The sequence below is a fragment of the Anser cygnoides genome, chromosome Z (genome assembly GCF_040182565.1).
Source record: "Anser cygnoides isolate HZ-2024a breed goose chromosome Z, Taihu_goose_T2T_genome, whole genome shotgun sequence".
In the NCBI taxonomy this organism is placed as follows: Eukaryota; Metazoa; Chordata; class Aves; order Anseriformes; family Anatidae; genus Anser; species Anser cygnoides.
Window position 1 is genome coordinate 61,906,127 of NC_089912.1, and position 26,027 is coordinate 61,932,153.

The following is a 26,027-nucleotide window of genomic DNA, read 5'->3' on the forward strand; positions in this document are numbered from 1 at the left end:
TGGAATTGGAAGATTGGAAAGAAGATATGAAAGCGATAGGTAGAGGGAGTACACAAGGAGAAGGTCTGTATCTTCTAAAGGTTTTTAATATTCCCAAAGAGTAATAATAGAAAATACATATTCTTATTTAGAATGTAATGATGTGTTATTTACTTGCAGAGCTTCCAGAAAGTATGTATCTCGAATTCAAATGTGGTGTTCAGATTCAGTTGGGGTTTGCAGCCGAGTTTTCCAATGTCATGATAATCTACACGCGAATAGTAAAGAAGCCACCTGAAATAGTAGTTTGCAGAGCCTACGTTACAGACTTCGCACTTGTAAGTGCTTCCCGTAGGTGTCTCGGTGTGATCTTCCTCCACTGAAGTTGAAAACTGTCAGGTCTGTCCATGTCAAACTGCACCTTTTGTAATAAAGTGAATCTAAAATATTGAAACCAGGTGCTTACATGACTGTCTCTGTACATATACAGTGACACATTTTTATGTATTTTCATATGTGGTCATCTTTTTCAAAGTTGCCTTTTTATTGTCATTATAATATTAGGTAGTTATATTTAATTAAATGAGTTAAATGTCAATAGCTCCTTTTGGGGCCTACAGCATGTCTACCTTGCAGTACAAGGTTTCTTAGAATTTAGTGTTTTCTTTACACCTGGGTGATCTTTCTGGTTCCGTTGGTGTTACTCAGCTCAGTGCAGTAAGGTGAAGGACAAAACTGGAAGTTCCTTAGGTGCAGGAAACCTTTTCTGATGTTTAATAAACAGGACACTTTTGATGCTTTGTGAAGAAATTATTTCAGTTAATGTGCATAAAGATGTGTCTCTGTAGCCCACAAAATTGCTGTTATGGTACTGTACTTCAGCAGATTTCAAAGGAATCGTCAGCAGAAGAGGGTAACCTAAACAAATAACCTCTTCTGCCTGTGACTAATAGTGGTTTCAGCAGCTTTTGCAAGTAATCCAAGATGGGTGTTTTCTTTCCTTTTAAGAAGAAGCAAATGCTGACTTTATAAAAATAAATGCTCCTAACTGTTATATGATCTACAACTTTTGTACCTTCAGCTGAGTTCTCATTTCTTTCTTGCAATAGGACCTGGATGTGGATCCTAAAGAGGCCAATAAAGGAACTCCCGAGGAAACTGGAAGCTATTTAGTATCAAAGGACCTTCCCAAACACTGCCTCTACACCAGGCTAAGTTCACTGCAAAAACTAAAGGTTAATATAAATTGTTCCTCACAGGTTTGTTCAGATAGCATAGATTAATCATGTTGCTTTGCAGTTCTGTTGAGTTGGCTGCGTATTGTTTGCATGGTAGGTAACAGGTTCTGGAGACATACGCAACATATCAGATCTAAATCCCAGTTACTTATAAGGGAAAATGACTAACAGCAACACTTAGTGACTAGTTCTTTAGCTGTAAAATAAAAGCCAGAGAATCAATGCATATGCAATCCCGATGCCATTGTGCAAGGCACTTTGTATTTTCTAGGCTTGTACTGAGCTTTGACAAGATGATTATTTCTGTGAACATCACCTTGTGCACGTTGTGGAAATGTTCCTATGCCTTGTAGTACAGTAAGAGTGTGACCTGAAACAGAGCTTCATCTTACAGTTATTAGAAGGAGATAAAAACGTTACTTATTTCCATTCCAAGTTGTGTTCTTGGATGAGGTTTTTGAAAGGTTCTCACTTCAGCATACTGTGGCACTGTTAAGTTTATCTTTTATATCTTTGTGTTATGAACATCTCATCTGGACATGGCTAGGTATCTTTTCTTAAATGCTTTTGGCAGGTGTTGTAATAAAAATGCTTCTAGAAATAAAGACTATCAGGTGAGCAAGTATTAAGCAGATGAGGAGGTCTTCAGTAAAGTTCTGAGGTATCCTCAGCCAGTAAAGGGGACAGAGTTTAATTTTACTCTGTTCTCTAAAATGTTCGGGGGAGTGGGCAACGGGAGGTTTCTTGTTGTCGTGTTTCCCTGCAACAACAGAAAATAAAACTTTCTGGCCTGCAGCATATCTTGGGCATCCAGATTAGTTGCCATCAGGCAACAAATGAGCGCGGGCAAGCATGCATCTCTGGCAGGAAACTTCTTATTTCAGATGCAGAATATGTATAATCCTGGTTATCATTGAGAAATCCTGTTTGCATGTCATGTACAGGGACATCTGATCTGGTTTACCTAAATTTTAAGTGGAATTTGAAGCAGTAGAGGGAAACCGAACCTTGAATTAGCATGAAGTATGACTACTTCATAATATGGTGATTAGTCCAAAGAACTATGAGAATGATGTGTGTAATAGAAGCAGCTAGTGTCTTTCATGTGGGTCAAAGAGGAAAATGGGGAAAATAGTCTTAAAAAGACTAAGAAAAGTATATTAGAGTAAGAGGCCTCTGAATATATCTGATAGTTTCCATGGATGGAAGCAGAGTTTGCAGGAAAAGCTTTATGATGAGTAGATTCCTTTTTTGTAATCCCACAGAGTTCTTAAGAATATTAACACATCAGTCAAGAACCTCCACCTTTCAAGCAGCATGCATGTAGCTAATGTGGTTAAGTCTTGACTAATATATGGCTTTAGCTCCTAAAATAGATTGGTCTCCTCCATTAGTAGATTATGCTTCTTGAAATGTTTCCTATTTGGCATATTTAAAGAAGTATAATTTTTCCCCCCCTCTCTGTTCTGTTTTGTAGGAACACTTGATCTTCACGGTTTGTTTGCACTATGAATATCCAGGAATAGAAGATACAATGGATGAAAGAAAGGAAGTCAACGTTGGGAAGCCCCTTATTGCTAAATTAGGCCTCCATCATGGATTCAAAAATAACTGTCTCCAGACCTGTTGTGTGACTAATAATCCTTTTCACAATCAAGTAGAATCAAGTCCAGTGGCAACTAAATACTACTTCCCTAGTCACTGCCAACCAAATTCCTGCCCAGGCATTTACCACGGAAACCATACTTGCTCAGACAGCATTAGACAACCGGAGGCATGTTCTTGCAATGGGACTTCAAGAATATTAGCTTCAAGACATGAAGTACAGAATTACTCATCCCCTGCACAAAAAAGTAATGTGCCAGTAGAGACTACAGACGATACTGTTGAACTGGAATTCCTCCTTTCTGACAGCCTCAGGTTCTCTAAGCAACAGTAGCTGTGATGTCTTCAGACTAGACCAGGTATCATCTTTGGATAGGAGACTTTCCACACTGCCTATCCATCTTCTGGATTTTGGGGAATTTGAGCCAAAGGGACTGGGGAGTTTAGAGGTGGTATTGGGAATGAGGATTTGATGTGTGTTGGTTCATATTGCTCTCAGGGAAAACTTCTCAGATCTAAGGAAACAAAACTGGACTGATAGATTTAGGAATGAAAAGGCATGATTTTTGTTTTTTGTCCTACCATTAGAAGCTTGATACATGCGCAAAAAAAAAAAAAAAAAAAAAAAAACTCAGTTTCATATTTCACGATCTGGCTGTCAGGCAACTAATGAACATGGGCAACCATGCATCTCTGGCAGGAAACTTCCTATTTCAGATGCAGAATACATATAAGCCTGGTTATCATGTCAGAGTTTCTCTTGATAGTAGAGCCTTGGAACTTCCCAGCTGCTTCTCCTCCAGTACCTTCTGGAGTTATAAGATTTGCTGTAAATATATGCTTCATAAATCCTCTGTTTTTTAGAGAGAATCTGCTCATCCTGTACAAAAAAAAAAAAAAGAAATAACCCATGCCTAGCTGTTAGTGGGAAAAATGTTGACAGACTTAAGCAGGAAAATGAATTTCCATGTTCTCTATGATTTAATGTGATTTTAAAAAATCCATTAGCCCCCCCAAATGATAAGTAATATTTTTCTTTCTTCCACCTTTCAGTTATCTAGTATCCAAGGATTTCTTTTTACATACTGCATTAGAATAAAGTTTTATGTGTTAATACATTGTAACAACCTGCTGTTGAGTATATAAGGTGACACCTGAAGTAAATGAACTGAACAAAGGGGGAGCTTTTACAGAAGTGAAGATGTGGTGTTTTAATATGCAGTGTTAAGAATGTCTCCTTGAAGACTCCAGTTTCTTTTCCTCGTGTATGTATTAGAATCAATCATTGACATTCCTGTCCTTTGGATCTAGCTAATAATCAGCATTTACTGCATTTTGCATGTACGTTTCTGCCAGTGCTTGGCAGAAACTGACAGATGCTGAGATGTGCGAGGAAAGCAAAAGGTGAGGATGGGAAGAGGAACTGAGCTAATAAACTAACATCGCTTTGAGAGAGAGAGTACTAGCTTACAAATAATCAGAGGGAGCAAAATCAGATTCTTACTGTGGTGGATTGTTCTCAGGATAATTTTTGTCTCATATCACACAAGATTTTTACTGAGCTAGTCACTGGAAAGGTGGTCTTTTTCTGTTCTGGAAGAACACTAAATGGAAATGTGAGGGGAAAAAAGTACCTGTTCATCATAAACAAAGTATTGTATAGGTAGTCCTGCAGTAAGATGTGCTCAAGGCTGAAAGTGAATGGGCGAGATGAGTGAAAACTTTGAAGTTCTTCAGGCTGAAGTAGAGGGATGGTGTTTCTGGATATCAGCCGTTGTTTTTCTTGTGGTGATTTTAAAAGAACAAACAACCAAAGAACTACTCAAATATTTTCTGGGCCAAATGAATTCGTATTCTTTCAAATAAAAAGGCTAAAGGAAAAGTCTAACCAGTACCTATGAAAACCCAAGTTTACGACTCCAGCATACACAAACATATAAAACGTGTAAAGCTACTTCAAATGCAGTCTGCAGAAGGTGAGAGCCACTGGCTTCGAGTCAGGGCCCGAGATGTTGCCTATTTCCCTGCAGCCTCTATATGTATGCATTTGCTTTGGAGCTTAAAGGTGGAGTTAATCTCTCCATGGACTAGACGCCCAAAGCAAGCTAGGCTTCCAGGGCCTTTAGCGTTTAAAGCCCATAACTTTCCTAAGCAATGCAGAGGCTTAGGCACCTTCAGAAGGCAGGTGATCCTGTACTAAAAGGCAAATGAGCTACTTCCATATGGTGCTTTATTACTTCATTGACCAAAAAGAACAGATGGAACTAGTCTGGACTAGCTGTTACCTTTTTAGATAACACAGATTCTTTTGATCTGTGTCCAGGAAAGGACAGTTTTGCTTACTGAACTGTTTTGCTTATTCAGGTTGAATAGTTTGATCAAAACAACACTTTTTTTTTAATGTTTTGTTTTAGAATACCTTGAAATCTGTTACCTGCCTATGTGTATTTGGGGAAGACTGCGAGAAAATTGGTGTTTTTAAAAGTTTTTTTTGTTGTTTTTTAAAAGGTTTTGATGGGGTTTTTTTAGGTTTTTAAAAGACTTCATACTTTGAAAGCACGAAAATATGAGGGTGTGAGGTAATTATCGTTAAAGAGAGGTTTCAGATACAGGCAGCAGTCTGTCCTGCCTTGATAACACTGATAAGCAGTATTGCTTTAATTAGGACCCTCATCATGAAGTAATACTTTACTTTAGAAAAATTAAGTAGGTAGCAAAACAAAGTTGAAAATTTTGTTCTCGTTGATGTGATGGACAAACCAGCTTAAACCCTCAGTTGAGAACAGCGCCTTCTGGTGTGATCCTCTGGCGTGTTGGCTGGATGCTGAGGGAGGGCTCTGCTTGCTCCTAACACGTCTCTGTCTGGAGTACTGACAGCGTTGTTAACTAGATCTGCTGATCTTCAAATTAATTTGCACTGAAAAGTGGATATATGTATGTGGAAATTAATGTAGTTATTTCCAAAATGACAGCCATGCTTGAGGTAATCTGCAAATGAGCTTGAGTTTCTGATGCCTCTTTTGGAGGGTATTAAATAGTGACCTATTTATTGAGGATTGAGATGTACCTGTGTTAATTATCCTGTGTAATTGACTTATAAATTGAAAGTATAGTTTGAGAAATGTTCCAGTACTGTAATATTTAGTCGATACGTTGCCACAATTTTCTAATTACTATGAAAACTTATTTTATTTCTTATTCTTGAAATAAGCTGTTGTCCACAAGATGTATCTGTGCATATGTAGATGCTGTATTGTCCTACTTCTTCCAATTTAAAAACAACAAAAGAAAGTCAACAAAACTCCATTAAAAATGCATTTTGTAGAAAAAGTTTCTTTTTCTTAACAAGAAGTGCAAATCTGATTTGTGAGCTTCAACTCAGGTTGAGCACACCTGCACCGTGGTCCTGTACATGTTTCTCAAACTATGCACTTAGTGGTAGAGGATTTTTTTTGCATATTTCTATGCTTTCTAGCTTCTGCTATCTCAACCTGCCTGCTGGCTAAGCCGAGGTGATATTTTTCCATCACCTCACAGAGACATCCCAACTAGTTTCAGCAGTATTTTGTCCATTTTCGTGAGAAATGTAGGTAAAGTCGTTTTTAAACCTTAAAAGCTGTCTAGAAGGCAAAGAACTCACTGGCTGTATTTTCGTGCTCGTTTGCAGGTGTGCTCCGACCTTGGTGACACGGGACGGGCTCCCGGGAGCGGCAGTGCCGGCCCTGAGGAGCTGTCTCGGGGCACGGCTTAAAGCTGGCGGTGGGCAGCCGGCCTCCTGGGGGCTGCCTGCTACTGCAGGGCTGTCCTATACGTGGAGTAGTCCCAAGTTTAGTACGTGGCCTGATGGTACAGGCTTTGCCAACCCACAGTAGGAACTGATTAACCTTTCGAGATCAATACCTAAGATGCTTGAAAGGTAACTGTGCTTGAACGTGGTAAAGAGAAGGTCACGGGATTGTAGAGGTTGGGAGGAGACCTCTGCACGTCGTCTGACAAAGGACCTGCGACAGTAGGTAGGGTCTGTGGGGAAGATCTTTATTGTCTGAGCCCTACTTCAGAAGGGAGTGGTGATGGAAACACATTTTCTCGATGTATTGCTGCCTTTTGGACCTGCTTTAACTGTTCTGGTCGTTGGTGTTAAGGGTGAAACATTCCACTGCTTACGGACGAGCTGTAAGAGGCATGTGTTTCCTTTTGGCCCCTATCCAGCAAAGCACTTTAAAAGTTAAGCATGTATAAATGAGCCAACATTTAAATCTCAGTGAAGTCAGTAGGATTAAAATAGATTACTAAACCTACCTAGGCATTTGTTAAAGCTGTCTCTGGTTGTGATGCCCTATCTGAGCTAACTGCCTTGCTTTTTTTCCTGAAGGGTGATTGTGTGAGGGTAATACTTATTTTTATCTTGAATTATCTGCTGGGCTGAGATAGTTTGCCAGCTGCTTTATCTATAGATTTTTGTGTGACATACTGGTGTTGGTTTCTTTTTTTCCAGAGTTGAATAGGTTTGGAAGACAGGCTTGAAGGTAGTCTAAATAAGCTCAGGCTTGTCTGGCAAAGGAGAAGTTCACACCTTCAGAAAGGCCAATGCTCTTTTTCCGTTCCCTACCCACTCTGCGCTGAGAGGCTAATATGAATGTAAGAAGTTATTGTTAATGCAGCACTGAACTTCAGAGAGTGATCCTGTTTTTAGCAAGTGATGGAAGTAGGGGAACATGAGAGGCTTATAAAGAGCTCTCCAACAGTGATGGCTTGAGATTCATTTGGTTTGGCATTCTGAATTTCACGTCCTTGGCCTTTGCTTACTATGCTGGCTGTGCTCATCTGTGAGCCCAGAAGGCAGAGCTGGGACATGACGCTGCACCAGCTGCCGCTGCCCTTGGTTAAGCAGCCTCTTGTGTGTTGCTGTGTGGTGGCAAATCGCCAGAGGAGATCCGCACCGCACAAGCAGTAAGATATTTTGTACCGTCCTGTACGAGCATCTTTCTCTGTCAGTCTGTTTTCTCTTTTCTCCACTTCGTATGAGGTCTGTAGGATGGAAGATTTCTCTTCTAAAGTGTTTCTGAATAGCACTCTGAAATTGTGATGCGGTTGATAGGTTTAGTAGGAAGGGTTTTACGCTTCTGCATAAACCTCTCCTAGGGTACTTTTACCCGTTTATCGCATGCAGTGAGAATGTCAGAGCAGCGGTTACATCGTGGCAGCACCAGATGAGCAGAATACCCTTTGGAACTCAGGTTGCCCCTGGTCAGAAGTACTGACTGAAGTAATGCTGGGATCTCATTTTGGCACAGCTGAGACCTGAAGCCTTCTGGTGGCAGAGGTCGTCAGCTGGTGTTCCTGGATTGCACCACTTGACACCAGAGCCCAGGGAAACCAGTTAACTTCATACCTGATGTTGAGACTGTGGGAAGAAAATAGCTGAATGCAGTGAGTAAAATGTTATCCTCAGTTTACATCACATAGAGTGTTGACCTAATGGAATTTTTCATGTTCTCTTTGCCTGGGATGAGACACAGTTATTTTTCTCAAAAGGCAACTGCTTTACTGGCAGGAGGTGTTTGAACAGGGCCACCTTTTGAACTGCTGAAGCCACTGCCTTTTGTAGTCTAATCAAGGCACTCTTCATATTGAAATGGAGAACTATCTTGACCTTCCACAGAAATGGTATGAGTGAATTTGCCTTCTATATCTACATAAAGCTCTGCAAGTTACCACCTCAGTAAAACAATTTTTTACCTTGCGTGTCCTTAAATCGTCTCATTGGCTGCAGAAGACCATCTGCACCGTGTAGCTCCTCACCAGCAGTTTTCAAGGCAGTTTTTCTGTCTCTGTAGATGTTGCTTTTGTTCATGCATCGACTCTTTTCCCCCATTCTGTGTCAGCTAATTAGAAGCTTTGGCAGCTCTGTCATCCATTAATCCTTAGGGCTATGTGCATCTTGACGTATGTTCCTGACTTCCGTAAGTATAATACTTTTCATTATTACTCCCTCCTTGCACAGAATTTTAATTCAGAGTAAGATCTATTCACTTTATGGAATGTTACCTTTTGACATCCAAGGTGTTTGCTATGAATTAGAGAGAGGTTTTAGGGCACCAGGTGTGGGAGGAGGGTTTGGAGGTGTCTTTTTTTCCTTTTTTTTTTTTTAGTTTGCTCATCTTTAAGTTTAGTAATTGCAATTATCTAGGAATGGAATAATAAGAACACCCTAATGTTATGGAAATTAAGCAGTTACTAAATTTCTAAGGTACCACTGCTGCAATTTAGTCATACCAGGCTTAGTTTAAAAGCTAATTAGAAATGCTGTCTCCCGTCATTTCTGCTGGCATGCACGATGAACGGGAGCACGTGGTTCACGTGGGCTTTGTGTTCCCACATCAACCAGCCTCCACACGTACTTTCATCACTCAAAGTGCTACAGCAAGTGCAGGAGGAAATGACTAGGACTTCCTCATCTTTTTTTTTTTAGATAGAAATCCATTTTGCCAGCACTCTGCTTTCATTTTTTGGAGTCAATTGAAATTAGAATGAAAAGTCTTCAACCTGTTGTGCAAGCGATTTCACTATACAGAAGGACGGAGGTTAAAACAGCTCAGATATGGTTTGTAGGCTCTCTAGTCATGTAACTTGATTGTTAGGACTTATTTCACCTCCCTAAATGTTAGGCAGCTCTACTTTCTTGCATTCTGTCCTGCCATCCTGTAATAGATGCATACTGGGTGTGTGCTGTAGGGCAGCACGCCTTTTCCTGCAGAGGCAGGCGCCTCCTATTGATTATGACCAGGCAGCCTAGAGATGCCTGACCTCTAAGGGGCTAACACTGCTCAGGTGAATTCCTCTCTAAACATGCTATTTTTCAGCACTATAGATATTTAAACTGATCTCAGGATTCTTCTCTGTTCATTTCCTATCTTAATGTCTTTGCTTTTCTCCTTTCCCTTCCCTTCTGTTTAATGCCAGCAGTATCCACAATACCTGCCTCACAGGACTGACCGGGGGAATGGTCCAGTAATTTTTAAGAACTGTTTTGAGAATGTCATATAAAGTACCAAATATGTTTTGTGCTTTTTGTCCTCTCAGAACCATTGCTGTCTTTCAAGGAAGTGCAAAGTAACCATAAGATGTTGACTTGCTGATTCTCAAAGGTTTGTGGGTTTTGCTTTATGCCTTAGTGATATGCAGACTCTGCATACACTGCAGACTGTTTCAACACTGCAGCTGCAAAGAAGAAATCATTTTATTTTGAGCATCCATTAGATTATCAGCTCTGGTTGTAATTGAAATAATGGACTCATTTTAATCAGAAAATAGCTGCGCTTCATGCCAAGCCATTCACCTGGCCTAGCAGGTACAGTACTGCATCTGTTTGCACACTACATTGCAATCACATTGGTAGTTTGCTGGTTAAAGGTGGAGTGGGTTTAAAACAGAGGTAGGACTGACTGCACACTGCAGTGGAAGCCCCCCTGCTAATTTCTGTCATGCTGTCCTCTGGCATGATTCTGGTTGTAATGCAGCATCCCCCTCTGGTGTTAAAACACACTTTCCTCTGATGAGATGTACGGGAGCAGGCCATTTGCTTGCTCTGTTTCTAAATCCGTAGCACTGGATTTTGCTGTGAGTGTGGCATAATCTTTGCCATACTCTGAGAGGGTGTTAAAAATGCGGTCATTGCACTGTACATCTGTGGTACAACTTAGTGTTACAATGCATGTTGTTCTTTTGTGATTGTTGCCACAGTGTGTTTCTGACACTTACAGGAAGATGAAATTGTCTTTTTGCCAGCATATCTAGGAAATGTGAATCAGTATTTCTTGTATGTCTGCCATGTGCCCTAATGTCCAGTGTCAGCCAAACAAGCTCTTACACGATTACGTTCACCTAAAGTCTTGCAGGGAGATAAGGTGTCGTATAAGGAGTTCAAGATTTCTGGCAGATCTTCTATAGAGTCCTTAAAAGTAGGTATGGATATGTACAGCTTGGGTTGTGAACTGTGGTTGTGCAACAAGTGTTCCCAGTTCAGGTGCGTGCATGGTCCAGCGCAGCTCCTGGACTTGCTGATGGCAGCCTGGTCCCTCCTGTTGTCCTACCACATAATAAATGCCCATGTGTACTTGTGTTCCTCTCTGTGTGGTATGTGTCATGCACCTAACAAAGCAGATCAATGCATCTGGAGTCAGGTACATTTTTGAAGTGGAATCTGGGCCACATTCAACCACGCGCTGTTAATGTCTTGGCAGTGATACTGCTGAGAGTGCTGCTTGCAAATGCTTTTGTCAGTGATACTCTCTAGAGGAAAAAAAAAAAAAAAAAAACTTAGGAACTCCTGTGATACAAGTAACCTGCATAAAGGTTGTGCGATAGTGCCCCTCCTGGGGAAAATCGTTATTGTGCAGAGGTGAGGTAAAGAGAATTCCTTCTGTTCGGGAATGCAGAGCTGCAATGTTGGCTTTGTCAAATACCTGAAGGAAAATAAAAACTGCCACAGTGCTGTACTGAAAGATTTTCAGGCAAGGGAACTGGCAATAAATAAATAAATAAATGCTACAGTGGTTGAATTACAAAGTTATTTACTGCTCTCTGTGAGGCACTGCTTGTCCTGACAGAGCAATACTGAAACCACAAGAAATCTGTGTTGAACTGGCGAGTTGAAAATAAATCCTTTTTATAGTCTCCCAAATATTTTAAACCAAATTTTACTTATTGACACAGACTGCTCAGAAGGAATCAAAACTAATGAATGATGTTAAAGGTATGAATGCTACTAACGCTGCTGAAAAGCAGAGGCCTTATCAGCGAGCTGCAGCAGGTGTCCGCACTGTGCCTCTCCAAAAGAGGCCTGCAGGAATGGTGGGGAAACAGGTACTCAGCGGTTCCCCTCTGTAAATGGGTTCCCCTCTGTAAATGCTGTCGTGTGCTACAGGACATCAGAAGCACAAAAATTACAAGTGCTGTAACTCACACGCTTGCAAGGCTCTAGCTTTTGTCAAACACAGGGGGAGAAAAATGCCTGCAGAATTGCATAAATTACAGAAGAACATGAGTGAAATAAGTGCTCATTCAAGTACACAGAGCTAATTGAGTCATGAACCGTTGTACCCAATGAGCCAAAGTGATTTGGAGTCGATATCCTTTTACAGAACCCAAACCTGTGCACTCAGGCCTGTCACTGCTGCCTGCATTCGTTGGTTTTAGCAAGAACCAGCACAGTTCCTTTTGAGAAGCCCCAGTGGATCTGGTTACCCTGTGAGTTTCCAAGTTCCTTTTGAAATTATTTCTCCAGCCAAGACTCTGTGAACCCAACACGTTGGGCTCGCACTGCAGGGACTACATTCAAATTCCTGCCTGGGAGCGTGTACGTCATCGTCTGTCCTGGTGTAAGCATGGATGGTTGGCAGCACAGCCCCCCGCTCTAGGGCTGGTCTGGAGGAGAAGCTCTTTATCTACACTGCTCTGCAACCATTGGATAGTTACAAAACTTCCCAGTTTGTTTAATGTTTAGTGTTTATTAAACTCTGTGTTGCCGTTTATTTTCACAACGAATGACAGTGAACATGATTCAGAACTCTAATTTTCCCACGGGACTTGGCTGTGTAAGCTTGGGCTGAAGAAGTTTGTTGTGCTTGTGGTCTTCCTTCAGTCCCTTAGCCCTGTGTAAGGGGAGCACGCGGCTGAAGCAGGAACAGTCACTAACCTTTGGGTCGTGGGTGGCTGGCAGGGGTCGCAGCTCATTTGGACCTTATTCCTTAGATCCTCCCTCAACCATAACATTGCCTCACATAAAGAGAATAGATAATCAGGTGTTTGATGCTTCTGATTTTGGTATATTCAGCTCAGATCTTTAGCAGCAGAAAATCTACAGTAAATTAAGCCATGTGATTTGTCTGGATCCGTGAGTTTTCTTTCCCTGGTGGTCTTCTAAACTTGGCCTCTAGCTTTTGACTGATGTTTCTCAGCTGAATTTCTGCTTTTTTGGCTTCCCTTCAACTTTGCAGCTGTTTGTGAAGCCAGTCATTCTCTGGGTTGGGGAAAAAAAAAAAAAATCGCAGAGTGCAATATCTACTTAGCATACAGCCTTTTTATTTTAGCTCTCATGTGAGAAAGTTATTACTATTAAAACACTTCCCTAAACCATACCAATAAATCAGACAAATTCAGACTCTTTTACTGAAGTTGAAACTGGTTACTTTGCTGGTTCCAAAATTATATGTATATATGTATATGTATAGGAATGTATAATTTAATATCCCACTATTCTTAAGAGCAATTGACATCTAAATATTCCTACAACTTAAAATGCAAATAGATGCAGATACCTTGCGTGGTAGATAAATTAAACACTGCTACATGTTACCTTAAGATAGCGCTCTTGGCTTTGCTGTGCTGCAAAACTGTTCTAGCAGATTTTGGTCCCCAGATTTGGATCACGCAATATAATTTGCTTCACAGGGGAATAATTTCAATTGTGAAATTATTCTGATATTCTAATTGTACACCGAAAGCAATAATTCTCTTTCCAGCTCTGCTAAGTGCCATGGAGCAGAGGTCTGTGGATGCGGTGCTGTCTCAGAATGCCAGCCAGGGCCTTGGGGTGCCGGGACCGGGTGGCCCGCGTAACGTTGCTGAGGCAGGAGCTGCTTTTGTTGTGTGCGGTTGCAACAGGCCCTCTCTTTTAACAGAACATATACTGCTGCGTCCCTGCAAGCATACGATCTTTTACTGGACTGAATTCACAGCTGGTTAACGGGTGCAGCCCCGCGCTCTGTAGCAGGTGAGCAGACACATGCGCACGGCTGCTGGTGCGGGCAGAGTCCTGTCAGGAGCTCGCCTGCCCAACGTGAGGCCAGGGCCGTGTCCTGCCACACCTGTCGCCCTTGGCAAGGAAATCAGAAGGAAATGACACATTCACTTATTTAGACTCTGCACTGTACTGAAATGAAATAATTCTACCAGGTACATCATGAAATCAGCACAGACTTCTATAAACCATCATCCTTTCAAAGAAGAGGTCTGAGGAGGTGGCTGCTTAAGTTGCCACAAACAAGTTTGCCAAGAAAAAACAAATGTTTATTTTGAAATGGATGTTTTAAAGCTGAAAATAAATTCAATGCTTGGTTTCCCAAATACAAGCATTATATGGTGAACTGGAGGGTTTGTTTGTTTGTTTGTTTTTTTCCAGTCAGCCCTTTCTCCCTTTCTTTGACTCCCTTTGACAGATTCACTGAAGCCAAAACTTTGCAGAGCACTGTCAGCTTTAGTAACATTCCCCACTCAGAAGTTTTTTGGGGAAAAAAATAAAAAAGCTTGAGCCTATCAGGGCATCTCTTTTTCTTTCCTTTTGTTCTTTGAACAGAATTCCTGAAGACAGGAAGACTGGTGCATGTACTTGGTGCACACAGAGTGCAATGGAAAGCAAAGGTGATGATTTAAAGCTACTTCATTATCTGTCTGCCAGCTCAAAATCAAATATGTGTTTGGGTTCCCTCCTGGAAGCTCAGGCTGGAAGTTCTAAATTTTCCTTTCCTAACAGAATACGATAGAAAAAAAAAAAAAGGAAGAAAAAAAAAAGTTTGTTTTCTGAAGATCCCCATGAGAAATAAGTGCCCTTTCTCAATTAATTCTGCTCAAAGTTATTTTACTTTTAGACCCATCCATTTTTCTTATTGCAATACTTTCTTACAGCAGTCATCTTGGTGTTAATCAATTGTTATGATAAAGTTAATATATAATAATAGCTATCTTGAGAATTATATTAGTAATACTTTTACAAACACAAATGATACTGAGTCATCAGTGATAGCAGCTTCTCAAATTAGCAGATGGTGGCCCTATAAGAAAACATGTTTCCATGCCTTACCCTTCAATTTATTCCTAGACTGAACAAAGACAACTAGGTAGTGGCATCTGTTGATGTAATATTTCCTGTTAAACTCCATCTGCCTCCTAGATCTGAAGATGTCCAAGCTACGGTATTAATAAGGTTTAAAAGGTATAATTAGAATTTTGATGTATCACAAGCTGGAATTTATTTTAATTATGTAAGATGGATGTTTTTGGACAACTCTAAGAAAAGAAGCAATAAAAAATGTAGTGAGCAGAGTGATGATGCTGAGCAGTTTTCTTTGCTACCTGGATTATTATTTGTATTCATGTAGTGCAAAATGTAAATTTTTCCCTTATCTGAAACCAAACTATTTCTTGCATACCAGGCCTGTATAATTATTTGTATTGTTCCCATAAAAGGATGGCAGACAGAGGCTTTCAAAATGGGTCAAACCAATTTCTCTGCTTGCAAAGATTATATCGAGGCATTTGCACTTGTCTTGTCAGTGCGACAGCCTAACCAGAGCTTAAATCAGGTTTTGCTGTTTACCCTTCTATTATTATCACAAGCCAATAACTTGCTAGCAGAATAATTTCTACTAATCTTTAGTGGACAAAAGGGTAAGGGAAGGGTGGTGAGTTTATTTTCTCTTCCAACATGACAAGAGGTTCATAGCAAACCCTGCCAAAAGCCCTGCTTCTGCCCACTGCTTGTGGGGCTTGTGGGTCAGTGCCTGTGGGCGCAGGCAGCACCTGGCTTGGGTGAACCCCCAGCACGGACCCCGGCCGTGCTCTCCCTGACAGCCCCCCGCCTCCAAAGCCTCTCATAGGTGGTTTTTGTCCCCGTTTTACTGTGAGGGTGAGTGCTGCAAGCCTGACAGATGGTTGAACCTTTGGGGTAGGAGCTCAATAGACCATCTCACAGTCTGTGTGTTTTCATAGCAATTTTTTATTCGGCTTTTTAATTTTCAGTATGATTTCAACAAGTTACTTTTTGGCTTCATACTCCCCCTGAAGCATCAGTTAGGCTCAAAGTCATTGCTCCGTGCAACATGCCAGAGGAGACTCCATGCGTTTGGCTGTGAGGCTCATCCCCTTTTGTGGAGAGGTTGTTCTGACCTGGCACCAGCTCTTGCTGGCCAGGGACATTGAGGGAAATCTCTTCCTCTTCCACCTCAGGCCCTGCAGATGGCATCCAGGAGGCCCACAAGGGTCTGTCTCGTGGCGTAGGCACTCTTGCACACGTGTAACCTGAACACAGAGGTGCAGGACTCATCTAGGGTGATGGGATCCTGGGAAGCTTGTGCTCTACCTCCCCATTTGAGCTCTAATCCCTTCATTAGCAATGCCCTTCACCTGGTCTATTTCTAATGCTGGCCATTCTCTGTCTGTCTTTGGAATTCAAGAGCCTTCAGCCTGGGCGCCTGTTGATGAAGCAAGTTAAGTTTGTCTCGGAGCCTTTGAAGGAGGAGGAAGGTGTGGTACAAATGAAAGAACAAGTTCAAAGCCTTTCTCATGTCAGAAGGATTTTCTACAAACAGATCCTGAAATTTCACATTGTCCCTAGGTGGATGAGGATACACATGGATTCCTAACAGGACAAAGGAGTCATATAACTCTCTTTTCTTTGCTTTTAATGTGCTAGTAGGATCCATGTGTTTTGCCCTCCCAGGGACCATTGCAGCCACCCTGTTCTGAAAGTGGCGCTGATCGAATTGCATGACATTGGCCAGCCCGTGCGGTTGGGCTCAGGATCAGGACTTCAGTTCGTTAATGCAGTTTGTTGCCCGTGAGACTGGCAGGTTTTCCTTCGGTTGATGTAGGAACACTGCAGGTAAGATTATTTATGGAAAATGTAGCACAGTAGCTCAAAAGGAACAAATGATACTTTTTGTCATGAAGGAAGCCGACAGCAATATTTTTGTCATTAGCTATTCACTCCTAGATGTGGGCTTCTTGACGCCTAAGGCTCCAATCTGCGTGCGCACTTGTTGAACGCAGACAGCGCGCCTGCAGAGGCTGAGGACGGCTCCTTAAAGACTCGCCGACAGAAGCGCTGTTTCTGTTGTCCCTCCCTCGCCCACGAACACACGGGACAACACACGGTTAATGCCAGTAAAGCTCTGATATTTTCTTTAGTGGTTTTGTGCCATTGCTCGGGTTCCTCTGGCGCAGCCCGGGAGCGGCCCCGGGCCCGCCGGTGGCCACCTGGGCACTTGGCCGCGCCAGCCGCCAGGTGTCAACGCTCCCCTGCGGAGCCGCGCTCCGGCCCCGGGGGCCGCCGGTTCCTCCTTCCTCCTCGAGAGGATGCAGACTTCCAGCGTGGGGGTGGTGAGGCCGTGCTGTGGCGGGAGTGCTTCTGCAAACTTCGGTTACGCTCGGAAGCTGTGTGAAGGAGGTCCCGCTGGGGGACCAGGACCTTGGAGGGGGATGAGGAGGCAGTGCCGGGACAGCAGCAGCACCGCCAGGCCCCAGGCACAACGAAGCCCTGGGATGTGGGCAGGTGCTGGTGGGAGCAGCGGCTGCGTGGGAGTGTAACTTCTGAGGCAGCAGTTTCTGAGAGGAGGACGGACAAAGAGGCAAGATACTCCAGGTCTGAAGCAGTGGATTAGGCCCGCAGACAATGCGTGCACATGCTGGAGGAGCCGATGCCCACGAACTGCTCATAATCTCCCCAAACAGCCTGACATTAAACACAATCTAATCGGGGGCTGCAGCAGGTGCAGTCAGACCGAGTATTGTCACCAGTGACAGCAAGGGATGCCTCACTGACGGATAACGCTCGGCCGACCTGCTGCATGGAAAAACACTCGTTCGAGTGGGAGGCAGCCGGGGTGGGGGCGCGCAGCCGGCCCCCTCGCCATCCCACGGGAACGTGCTGTCACCTGGGGACCCCTTCCAGCGAGATAACTGCCCTGTGTTTGTTTCTTTTGTGTGAGACAAACCGAAATGGCCTCACCACCTGCCACTCTGCACAAAGAAGGGAGAGTCACCGGGGACTGCTGATCCGTCTCAAAGAAGGCTGATAAAGTGATGAGTATGGGCTGCCCTGGGTACCAAAACCTCTGGGCTGGGTCTGTGTTTGGGGTCCTCTGGCTCATCCCCTCCCTCTTCTGTGGGCCTTGATCCCTCTGCCTCTTCTGCCCCCTTTATGTCAAATGAGAGAGGGGCATTTCCAGTGCTGGGCACATAAATTAGTGGTGTGGCATGCTATGAGGTGACATGTTATGAAAGTAGAAGTGTTTCCCTACCCTAGATGTGTTTTACAATATTTTTGGTGATTTAGGTTGTTGGGTATTTTTAAGACTGCTGTAGGACTGCACGACACTCAGCAGGCAGGAAGCAGGTGTTTCCAGCGGAGTACAACCTCCCTCCCTCTCACCATGCTAATACAGGCAAAGTTACCTAGGACAGCGTGTGCACATGCAGGTAACACCAAAGCCCAGCAATAAGTTAAGTGCTAAGACAGCAGGTATTGCTTGAGCTAGAGGAATGTGTGCAGCAGACCTTGGACTCTCGGTGGTGGAAGAAAGCCAAAGAGCTATTAATACTATTGGCTTCCTGTTGTGTAATTCTGCAAACCTGCAACCTTCCTTGAGGTCCCTCCAGATAATGGCTGCAGACTTTTCGTTTTCCTCGGAAATTTTTACAAAAACAATTTGCCTTGTTTTCAATTGTAGTTGACCATTTAGCTCTGATATGGACTTCTAAAACCCTCAACAGAACAGCGTTTGGGGACAGGGTTGCTCCCTGGCCCATCCTTCTGCTCCAGCAAACTCCTCGGAAGAAGGCTCAGGACCTTGCGATGGATACGTACAGTGTAGTGGTAAGAGCTCGCGAACCTAAGATTTTAGGTTCCTATTTGTGAGCGTGCAGCGTGAGACACGCTACATAAGCGTGCATACGTACATGTGTGTGTCTATGTGTGTGTGCAGCTTGCACACCCGTGTTTTTGGCGTGCAGGCCAGGCAGCTGTGCAGCACTGCCAGGGTGTCACAGTGCACCGTGCGTCCCTGCGCATGGGGATGCTGATGGCCTGAGCTTGCATGAGCTCAGCATCATGCGTGTACTGCCAGGTTTGGGCAGGGCCGGGGAGCACCCGTGAGGAGCTCAGCGGGGCAGGAATACGGCCACGCCGTGACCATGGCCTTGGGCTCATGGGGGATGCAAGAACAGCCCCGTCCTTCCAGGGGTGCTGGGCTGCTCGACGCCCGCAGCCAGCCCCAGCTCTCCCCTTGAGCGCACGCATGCTCAGCACCACTCAGCTCTGCTCGTGCCATGGCTGCGAGGTCACTGCCGTTTTCTGGCCCAGGCACGACACAGAAGCAGTGCAGTCCTAAGTCTGGCCCCCTGCCTCTGGGCAGCCACGGGCTCAGCATGTCCTTAGTGTCCTCAGATGGTGCTCTGCTTCTTTTTTTCTCCTTTACCTATTGTGTGGCTTCTTCTGACATCTTGGGAAGTCGGGATGCCATTGGAGAAATGTTTTTTCTATCCCATAAGTGAATAAGACCATTCTGAAACCTGATGAGCACATTTCTGTACACTTCCCTGGCATTTCTTTTTCTTTGATCCCCTCAGCTGGCACGTGCATGCCCCCATCAGGTTATTTTCAAGACTGACTGCAATGTGATTTGAGACCCAGTCCCCAGCCACCAGCACCAGGCGCCTGCACCATGCCACAGGCCAGCCAGGTCCCAGGGCGCTGGCACCATCCAAGGAAGCACCGAGGGCAAGGGAAATGCCCTGGCCAGAGACCGCCCGAGCGAGCAAGCGGTCGGATGGCAGTACTGAGGTGCTGCCCCTCAGCCGCATATATTTTGCTGTTTGTTTGCACACACACCGGGCTTGGCATTGCCCTGTGGCACTCCACGAGCGTTCTTCAGCTCCCACCTCGCGCTGTGACAGAAACACTGAAGAGTGCACAGTGCAGACTCATGAATTATTTCCCACAGTGAGCTCACCATTGGTGTAAGGGTGACCTTACAGAGAGGCTGTAGGTCTTCCTTGTAACCTCCTGGTGTCCGTAACTCAGGACAAAGCAGGTGTTGTTGAAATTGCTGGGGTTACGCTTGCTCACAATGTGTTTCCCGTGAGACCTGGCACAGGAGCCAGCTCAGCTGCCACGTGTGCAAGTTATTCAGTACCGTCAGGCAGCAGACTCACAGAAGAAATAGCAAGAGTTGAAATATTAAGGAAATGGAAATGGTGATAATAGTAACTGTCTTTCCTAGGGAGGGATCATTTTCCAACCTTGTGCCACGGGTGGTAAATTAAAAAGAGCTCTCAACAGCCAGTACAGCATTTCAAGGAATTTATGTCTCCTAACCATTTGTAAAAGTAATATTTCTTTAAAATGATTCCTAAGGAAAAAGGATGTGTAAAAGAGCAAAGCTCGTAAGAGGCTTGGGGCATTGGGTTTGGGGGATTTATTTGAATTTGGTTTTTATTAGCTGTTTGTCATAAATATAAGCTTGCCAATATTTGCCAATATTATTCTGGATTGAGTTTTAAATCAATACAGGCTGAGTTTAATGTGAAGTGCACATGCACTTCTCCCATATCTTATCAAAAATTTTGATCAAAGTTATTTCTGCTTTTTATTTATCTCATCATAGGGTTTGGGTGTCCATCATCACTGCTCTTGGAAGGCTTTTCACACACCCTGATAAGCCCAAGACGTTTTTCTGACAATGCGTTTTTGTTCACTTTCCTCAACAGCCCCCTTCCCTCTGCTGCACGCCGCCCCAGGACTGAGACCCCCCGACCACCAACAAATAGATTGCACAAGTGCTGCAACCCCAGTCTGGGTGACAGACTGCTCATTGCTGTGTGGTTAGGGTTTTGTTCAGTAGAGATCTTTATGGCAACAGAAAAGGATGTCTTCAGCACAGCAAGTAGTGTTATTATACAAGCTAAATGGAATTTGTATAACCTTGACTCATCTTCTGTGGGCTTTGGTGGTGATGAATCAGATGTCCTTCCTCCAGCAGGAGACAGCAGGCACCAGCAGTGAAAGTTCGGGGTTGCTTGAAAGGCTCACAGGCTGTGCAGGCTGCAAATCAGCAAGCCTTCTTTATTTTTACTTTTATTTTTGCTTCAGTTGTAGGAAGAACATAACGAGCCGCTCAAAATCAGCAGCCACAGCCAGGCTAAGCTGCTGGTGGCATCCTCGTCCACGAAGACAGTGGGAAAGCAGGGTAGAAACAGCCGTAGCCGTGGTGGCATTGCAGTCTGCAGGGCTTAGACGCAGAGGGGTGAACACACCCGACGTTGCTAAGCCTGCCCAGAGCCACGGGACAGCAGCCAGGTCCTCTGAGCATGCTGTTAGCAGGGCAACAGCAAGGAGGGCGAGCCAGGAAGTGCTGTACCTGACACTTTAACACTGCTACAGTAAAACTCTCTCTTGCCCTGTGTTAAGCTCCAGCCTTTTCCTCACAGGGCTGGATAAATGCAGGTGAACATACAGCATTCAAATAGCTGTTGATAGCACCATCTGCAAAAGGCTAATGGCTCATTCATTAAGCAGTGGGAGCCAGCACAGCCACAGTCTAATCAGATATTGTATGATGAATAATTCAGAAATAATCCTCGTATACTTGAATAAATATCAGGAGAAGGGAGGAAAAAAACCATACATATGGCACGTTAAGGGAACAAAACAGACATTTTTCAATGTCCTATGCTGATGAGCTTCGTTATACTGGATGTTAATCATGCAGGTGGCTAATGCCTGAAGAGAAAGCTGACTGAGGGGTTTCTGGCCCAGCATTTGGAAGGTGTTAGTAAGCGGAAAAGACCATAGTGCTCATGGGAAAATCCATTAGTCTTGCATTTTGTAATTTGCATGTGGTCCCGTTGTGTAATTTGCTGGTAACACAGGTGGAGGATCGAGTCTGTGAGGCGATAGCTGGGAAAACCCAGGCCTTCTGCAGTGCTCTCCCGTGCTGCTGGCAAATCACTTGGATCACCCAGCTCCTGCCCGCACACAGGCACCCCCACCCCTTTCACTGTCATGTTTTACCCTTAAATGACTGTTTTTTGTTTTGTTTTGTTTTGTCACTGTATATGTGCAATAGGGGTTCTTAGGTATGCGTGTATTTTGAGCAAAATCCTTTTTTTTTGGCTGAGAAGATGTTTGAGACCACACACTACAGTGTGCATCTATTTGCAGGAAAATTGCTCATGTCTGCTGTGAATAAAACCCACTTCAGCCCTGGAACTGGACAGCAGACACAAGGCGGCCTGGGCACCGGGTCGGGACTCGAAGTCACCCCGGGGCTGGCCGGTGGCCTCCCCCTGGTAGCTCCGGGAGTCTGGAGGGAGGGTGAGGTGAGGCTGAGCCTCAGCCCTGCATCAGTGCAGGAGCCTCCGAGGCGGCACAGTGCCATGGCACCCGAAAGACGTGGCACATGGCAATTTTGGCTTTTACGGTGCTGGTGTACCGGAAGCTAGCCAGAGAGTCATAGAATCGTAGAATATCCCAAGTTGGAAGGGACCCACAAGGACCATCGAGCCCAACCCCTGTCTCCACACAGGACCACCCAAAAACCAGACGCCGTGTCTGAGAGCGCTGTCCAAATGCTCCTGGAGCTCCGGCAGCTTGGTGCCACCACCACTGCCCCAGGGAGCCTGTGCCAGTCTACAGATGTGGCTGCAGGTTTGTGCCTATCTGTCACACATTGTCTGTTTACTAGAATGAGAGGCATTTTCCATTGAAAATCCTCCTAGAGTTTAATTTTTACTTAACTTCAGCATTAGCTAAGATGCATTTGGAGCCTGGCTATAGATTTCTCCTTTCCACAATCCTTCATCTTACATCGTATGAGATTACTTTCTTTTAATAAATCTCATCTTCCCAAAAGCAATCCTTGACCTTTTAGTCCAAAACATAATAGGACACTTATTTTAATAAGCACTAAAGGAAATTGAATTCTTTGCCCACAAAATATGTAAAGAATTGTAATATGAGCATCTGAAAAAGAGAAGTTTAGTTGCAACATTTATACTTTTAATACTAAATGTTTAAGTATAGTCCTTAATGAAAAGTAGTGCCATTGCATTCTAAGCAGCGACAAAAGAAAAATATATGTATCATACAACAAGAAATGTAGGTTTTTGCTGTGCTCTTGGGGATAATATGCTACAGGAAACTTTAAGCTGAAAACCTAAAAAGGCAACTGAAGTGCTAGATAGCATTATGTTTTTGCCAAATGTTGTAGAACTATTAGAAAGAAAATAAATTTAGGATTGAAAATATGGAATTTATATTCTACCCTTCTTGGTTAAAGTAAGAATGTTTCACTAGCCAGGAGGGAAACGTTTTGTTACTGACTAAAACAACAAACAAAACTGGGAGAGCACAAGAAAAGGGCATCATTTATTCTGACATTAAAAAAAAAAAAGGCAAATTGATTTTATCTTTATTGTGTAAATCCACCTGCAAAAGCATCTTTGGACCCATTACATTTGTGATGTGTAAAAGCTATATTTCATGCTATTTATATTTGATAAAATTAAAACTGCTTCCAATACAGAAAGTGGAAATAATACACCAGGTTTTGGAGTAATGTATTTCAAGAGCCCTACAACCTTTACAAAGTTACATAATAAAGAAGTTGTTATTGCACACAGCTTCAGCATTCACTGCAGCATCAAGAGAAAATAGAATTTCTTCCACCAATGGTTCTAAGGATTCTGTGGCATGGTGTCTGTAGGGGAAGAGAATGGGACCTCTGTTCCAGACACACATCACCCGCAGCAGCAGATCAACTCTTACTCTAATCTAGATGTCAATGCTGCCTGCAGCCAGAGCCCCTCACTGCTGATGGCTTGGGCTCTCGCAGCCCCTCTCCCTCCTCCGAGCTGTGCTGGGGGCCTTCCCCTTCCTTCCCCACCGCAGAGGGACCATGGCACTGTACCATTGCAGGATGATAAAGCGCAGTGAGAGGAAGGACTTTTGGGTGGAAGTTTCAAGGCAGGAACTGAGCAAAGTGGGTAACCGAGCCTCTCCTCTCTGACTGCCCAGGTTATGTCCCCTGTACAGACCAGTTGCAGAGGCAAGACAGAGGGGCTCCAGGTACCACCTCTGGAAATGCCACAGTAACCTAAAATCACCTGCTGCCCCCAGCAGCCAACTGAAAAAGCTTTTCCTGCAGAGGCATGATGTTCTTGAGGTGAGCTGGGGACTCTCCCTCAGATCTACGATGCATGGTCAACATGCTGAAAAAAGTGCTGAAGCCTCACAAAACAAAATGGTACTGTGGGGACACTTGCCTTGCAATTTTCTCTTACTTTGTGTGCTTGAACAAAAAGGCCATTGGAGAAGGGCCGTCAGCTCGGCGCTGCTTGTAAACGATACTTTAAATTCTCTTAATTTTATTATTTGAGAGTTAAATATTTTGGGTGACAGACTTTTTCTTCCATGGAGCTGTCAAAGACACCTGGTTGGAAAGAAAACAAGTAGATCTGTATGAAAGACTGCACACACAGGGACCTTTAACAGGGACTGTATAAACTGTGAAATCAATTAACGTTTTAGATATTAACATAAAAGTAGTAGTAGCAGCTGCCATCTTCTTTATACTATTATGCAAGCAGACCACAGAAATCCAGTGTAAGAAAACAGACTGTCTTTTTCACCTCTTTATCAGTTTATTGGTTAATCAGGGAAAAAAAATGTTAGAAGTATTACAGTCTGGTTCTACAAGTCACTTGCAGAATGAGCCATAGGCTTGTGCGAGCTGAATTTTGTGGCTCTTCCTGAACATTATAACTAGTGCAGAACACAAATCTATTTATTTTTAATATAATTTATCAATTTATGATATTCAAATCCTACAAACTTGTTGGACTCGCCAATTGCATAGCTGGTAATGTAGCAATTTGCTGGGGTTTTGGTTAAGACTGGAAACAAGTTAGAACTGGTATCTGATGAAGTCCCACCTGCTGGGGTGCGAGCAGCCCAGCCAATAACGCCTGTAAACAGAGCTTCTGGCAGGGCATCTTCCCAGAAGAGGCTGCTTTAGGAACAGTGCAGTAGCTCTAGGTGACTTGCTGCATTACCAACGGGCTTATAAGAGGTGTCAATACAACACCACTGTTTCAAATAGGATACGTAGTTATTTATACAGTCTATAAAAAGTCAATTTATATCATAAACTTGATATGGGTGTTACTGATTCACTGCACTTATAGCCATTGCTATCATCCAATAAAGCAATTCACACGTGAAACTTTAAATTCCAGGAATCATGCTGCACACTTGTAAAAATGACAGAAAGAGAGAAAACTTCATGTTGATGAAAATTTCATTTTAATTAAAAATCGCAACAATGGAGTGACGTCAAGCTGCCTTGCAGCAAACGAAAAGCAGCTTGTCACAGAGATGGCAGCCAAAAAGCACAGGCCGTCTTCAGGAGGGGCTGCGGAAACTCGTGTTAATCTTTGTTACTGTGAGACGCAACAGCACCCGCACAGGAGAGCTGCGGGCTGTGCTCCGCTGCGTGCAGGAGCGCGCAGAAATGGCTCGCCGCCGCCAGCAGGCGGGGGGCCCGCAGGTGCTGCGCGCTCCGCCGGGCACGGGGCCGGCGTGCGAGGGCCGCCCGCGGCGTGCGGCCGGGCAGGGCGCGCTCCCTAAGCCCGGGGGCACGAGGGCCGAGCGGCGGCGCCTCGGGCGGCCGAACGCGGGCCGGGCCGGGCCGCTCCTTCGCCCCGGGCCGTCCGCCAGCCGCAGCCCGGGGACGCGCGGGCAGCGCAGCCCCGTGGGCAGCCGCTGAGAGCGGCGCGGCCCGGCCCGGCCCGGCGGGACTCCGCGGCTCCGGGCCGGCGGTTGCGGCGCTGCGGGCGCGCCCGGAGCTGCCGCGGGCACGGCGGGGCCCGGGCCTGCCCCGGCCCGGCCGCGGCCTTAGCGCGGGGAGGGCTCGGGCTCGGGCTCGGCCCCGGCCCCGTCGCCGCCCGGGGCGGGCTCCGTGACCGCCTCGCCTCGGCGCGTGCCGGCGGCGGGAGGCCGCGACCTGCCCGGCGCCTCCCGCCCGGCCTCGGCCCCGGCCCCGGCCCCGGCCCGGAGCCTGCCCGCGGAGCGCCGGAGGCCGCGGCAGCCCTCCCCGCCCCCGGCACGCTCCAGGGAGCCGTTTCACAGGAATCACACGGGAGCGTCTCCCCCATCTGTGCGAGCCGAGGCACCCCCACCCCCGCCTTCCCGCAGTCCCGCAGAGCCTCTCTGCCATTATGCTCCGCCGTCTCCCGGCCAGGCCCCTCTGCAGGCGGCCGGGGCGGCGCGGACCCTAGCCATGCCCGCCTGAGGCCCCGGCCGGAGCAGCCGCGGGCCGCAGCAGGTGTGTTTGCATGGGGTGCGGAGTTTGCATGCGGGGGGGTCGCCTC

At 45.0% G+C, this 26,027-nt stretch overlaps 2 protein-coding genes across 10 annotated transcripts in view; both read left to right on the forward strand.

Annotated features, from left to right (window-relative positions):
• MALT1 (MALT1 paracaspase) overlaps positions 1–14,034 on the forward strand; it is a 38,581-nt gene extending 24,547 nt beyond the window's left edge. For 2 of the 5 annotated variants that reach the window (XM_048079728.2, XM_048079731.2), the window contains 3 exons: positions 160–317; positions 1,089–1,214; positions 2,695–4,853. In XM_048079728.2, coding sequence (XP_047935685.1) covers positions 160–317; positions 1,089–1,214; positions 2,695–3,156 — 746 coding nt within the window. In that variant the 3' untranslated portion in view covers positions 3,157–4,853. Of the gene's footprint in view, positions 1–159; positions 318–1,088; positions 1,215–2,694; positions 4,854–6,489 lie in introns of those variants that run through there. The other 3 variants (XR_010827468.1, XM_048079729.2, XM_048079730.2) reach the window with 3 other exon arrangements.
• Positions 14,035–25,373: 11,339 nt separating this feature from the next.
• ZNF532 (zinc finger protein 532) overlaps positions 25,374–26,027 on the forward strand; it is a 46,221-nt gene continuing 45,567 nt past the window's right edge. The window contains exon 1 of one of the 5 annotated variants that reach the window (XM_066987821.1): positions 25,374–25,981. The gene's annotated coding sequence lies outside the window, so the exon portion shown is untranslated. The remainder of the gene's footprint in view (positions 25,982–26,027) is intronic. The other 4 variants (XM_066987820.1, XM_066987816.1, XM_066987817.1 and 1 more) reach the window with 4 other exon arrangements.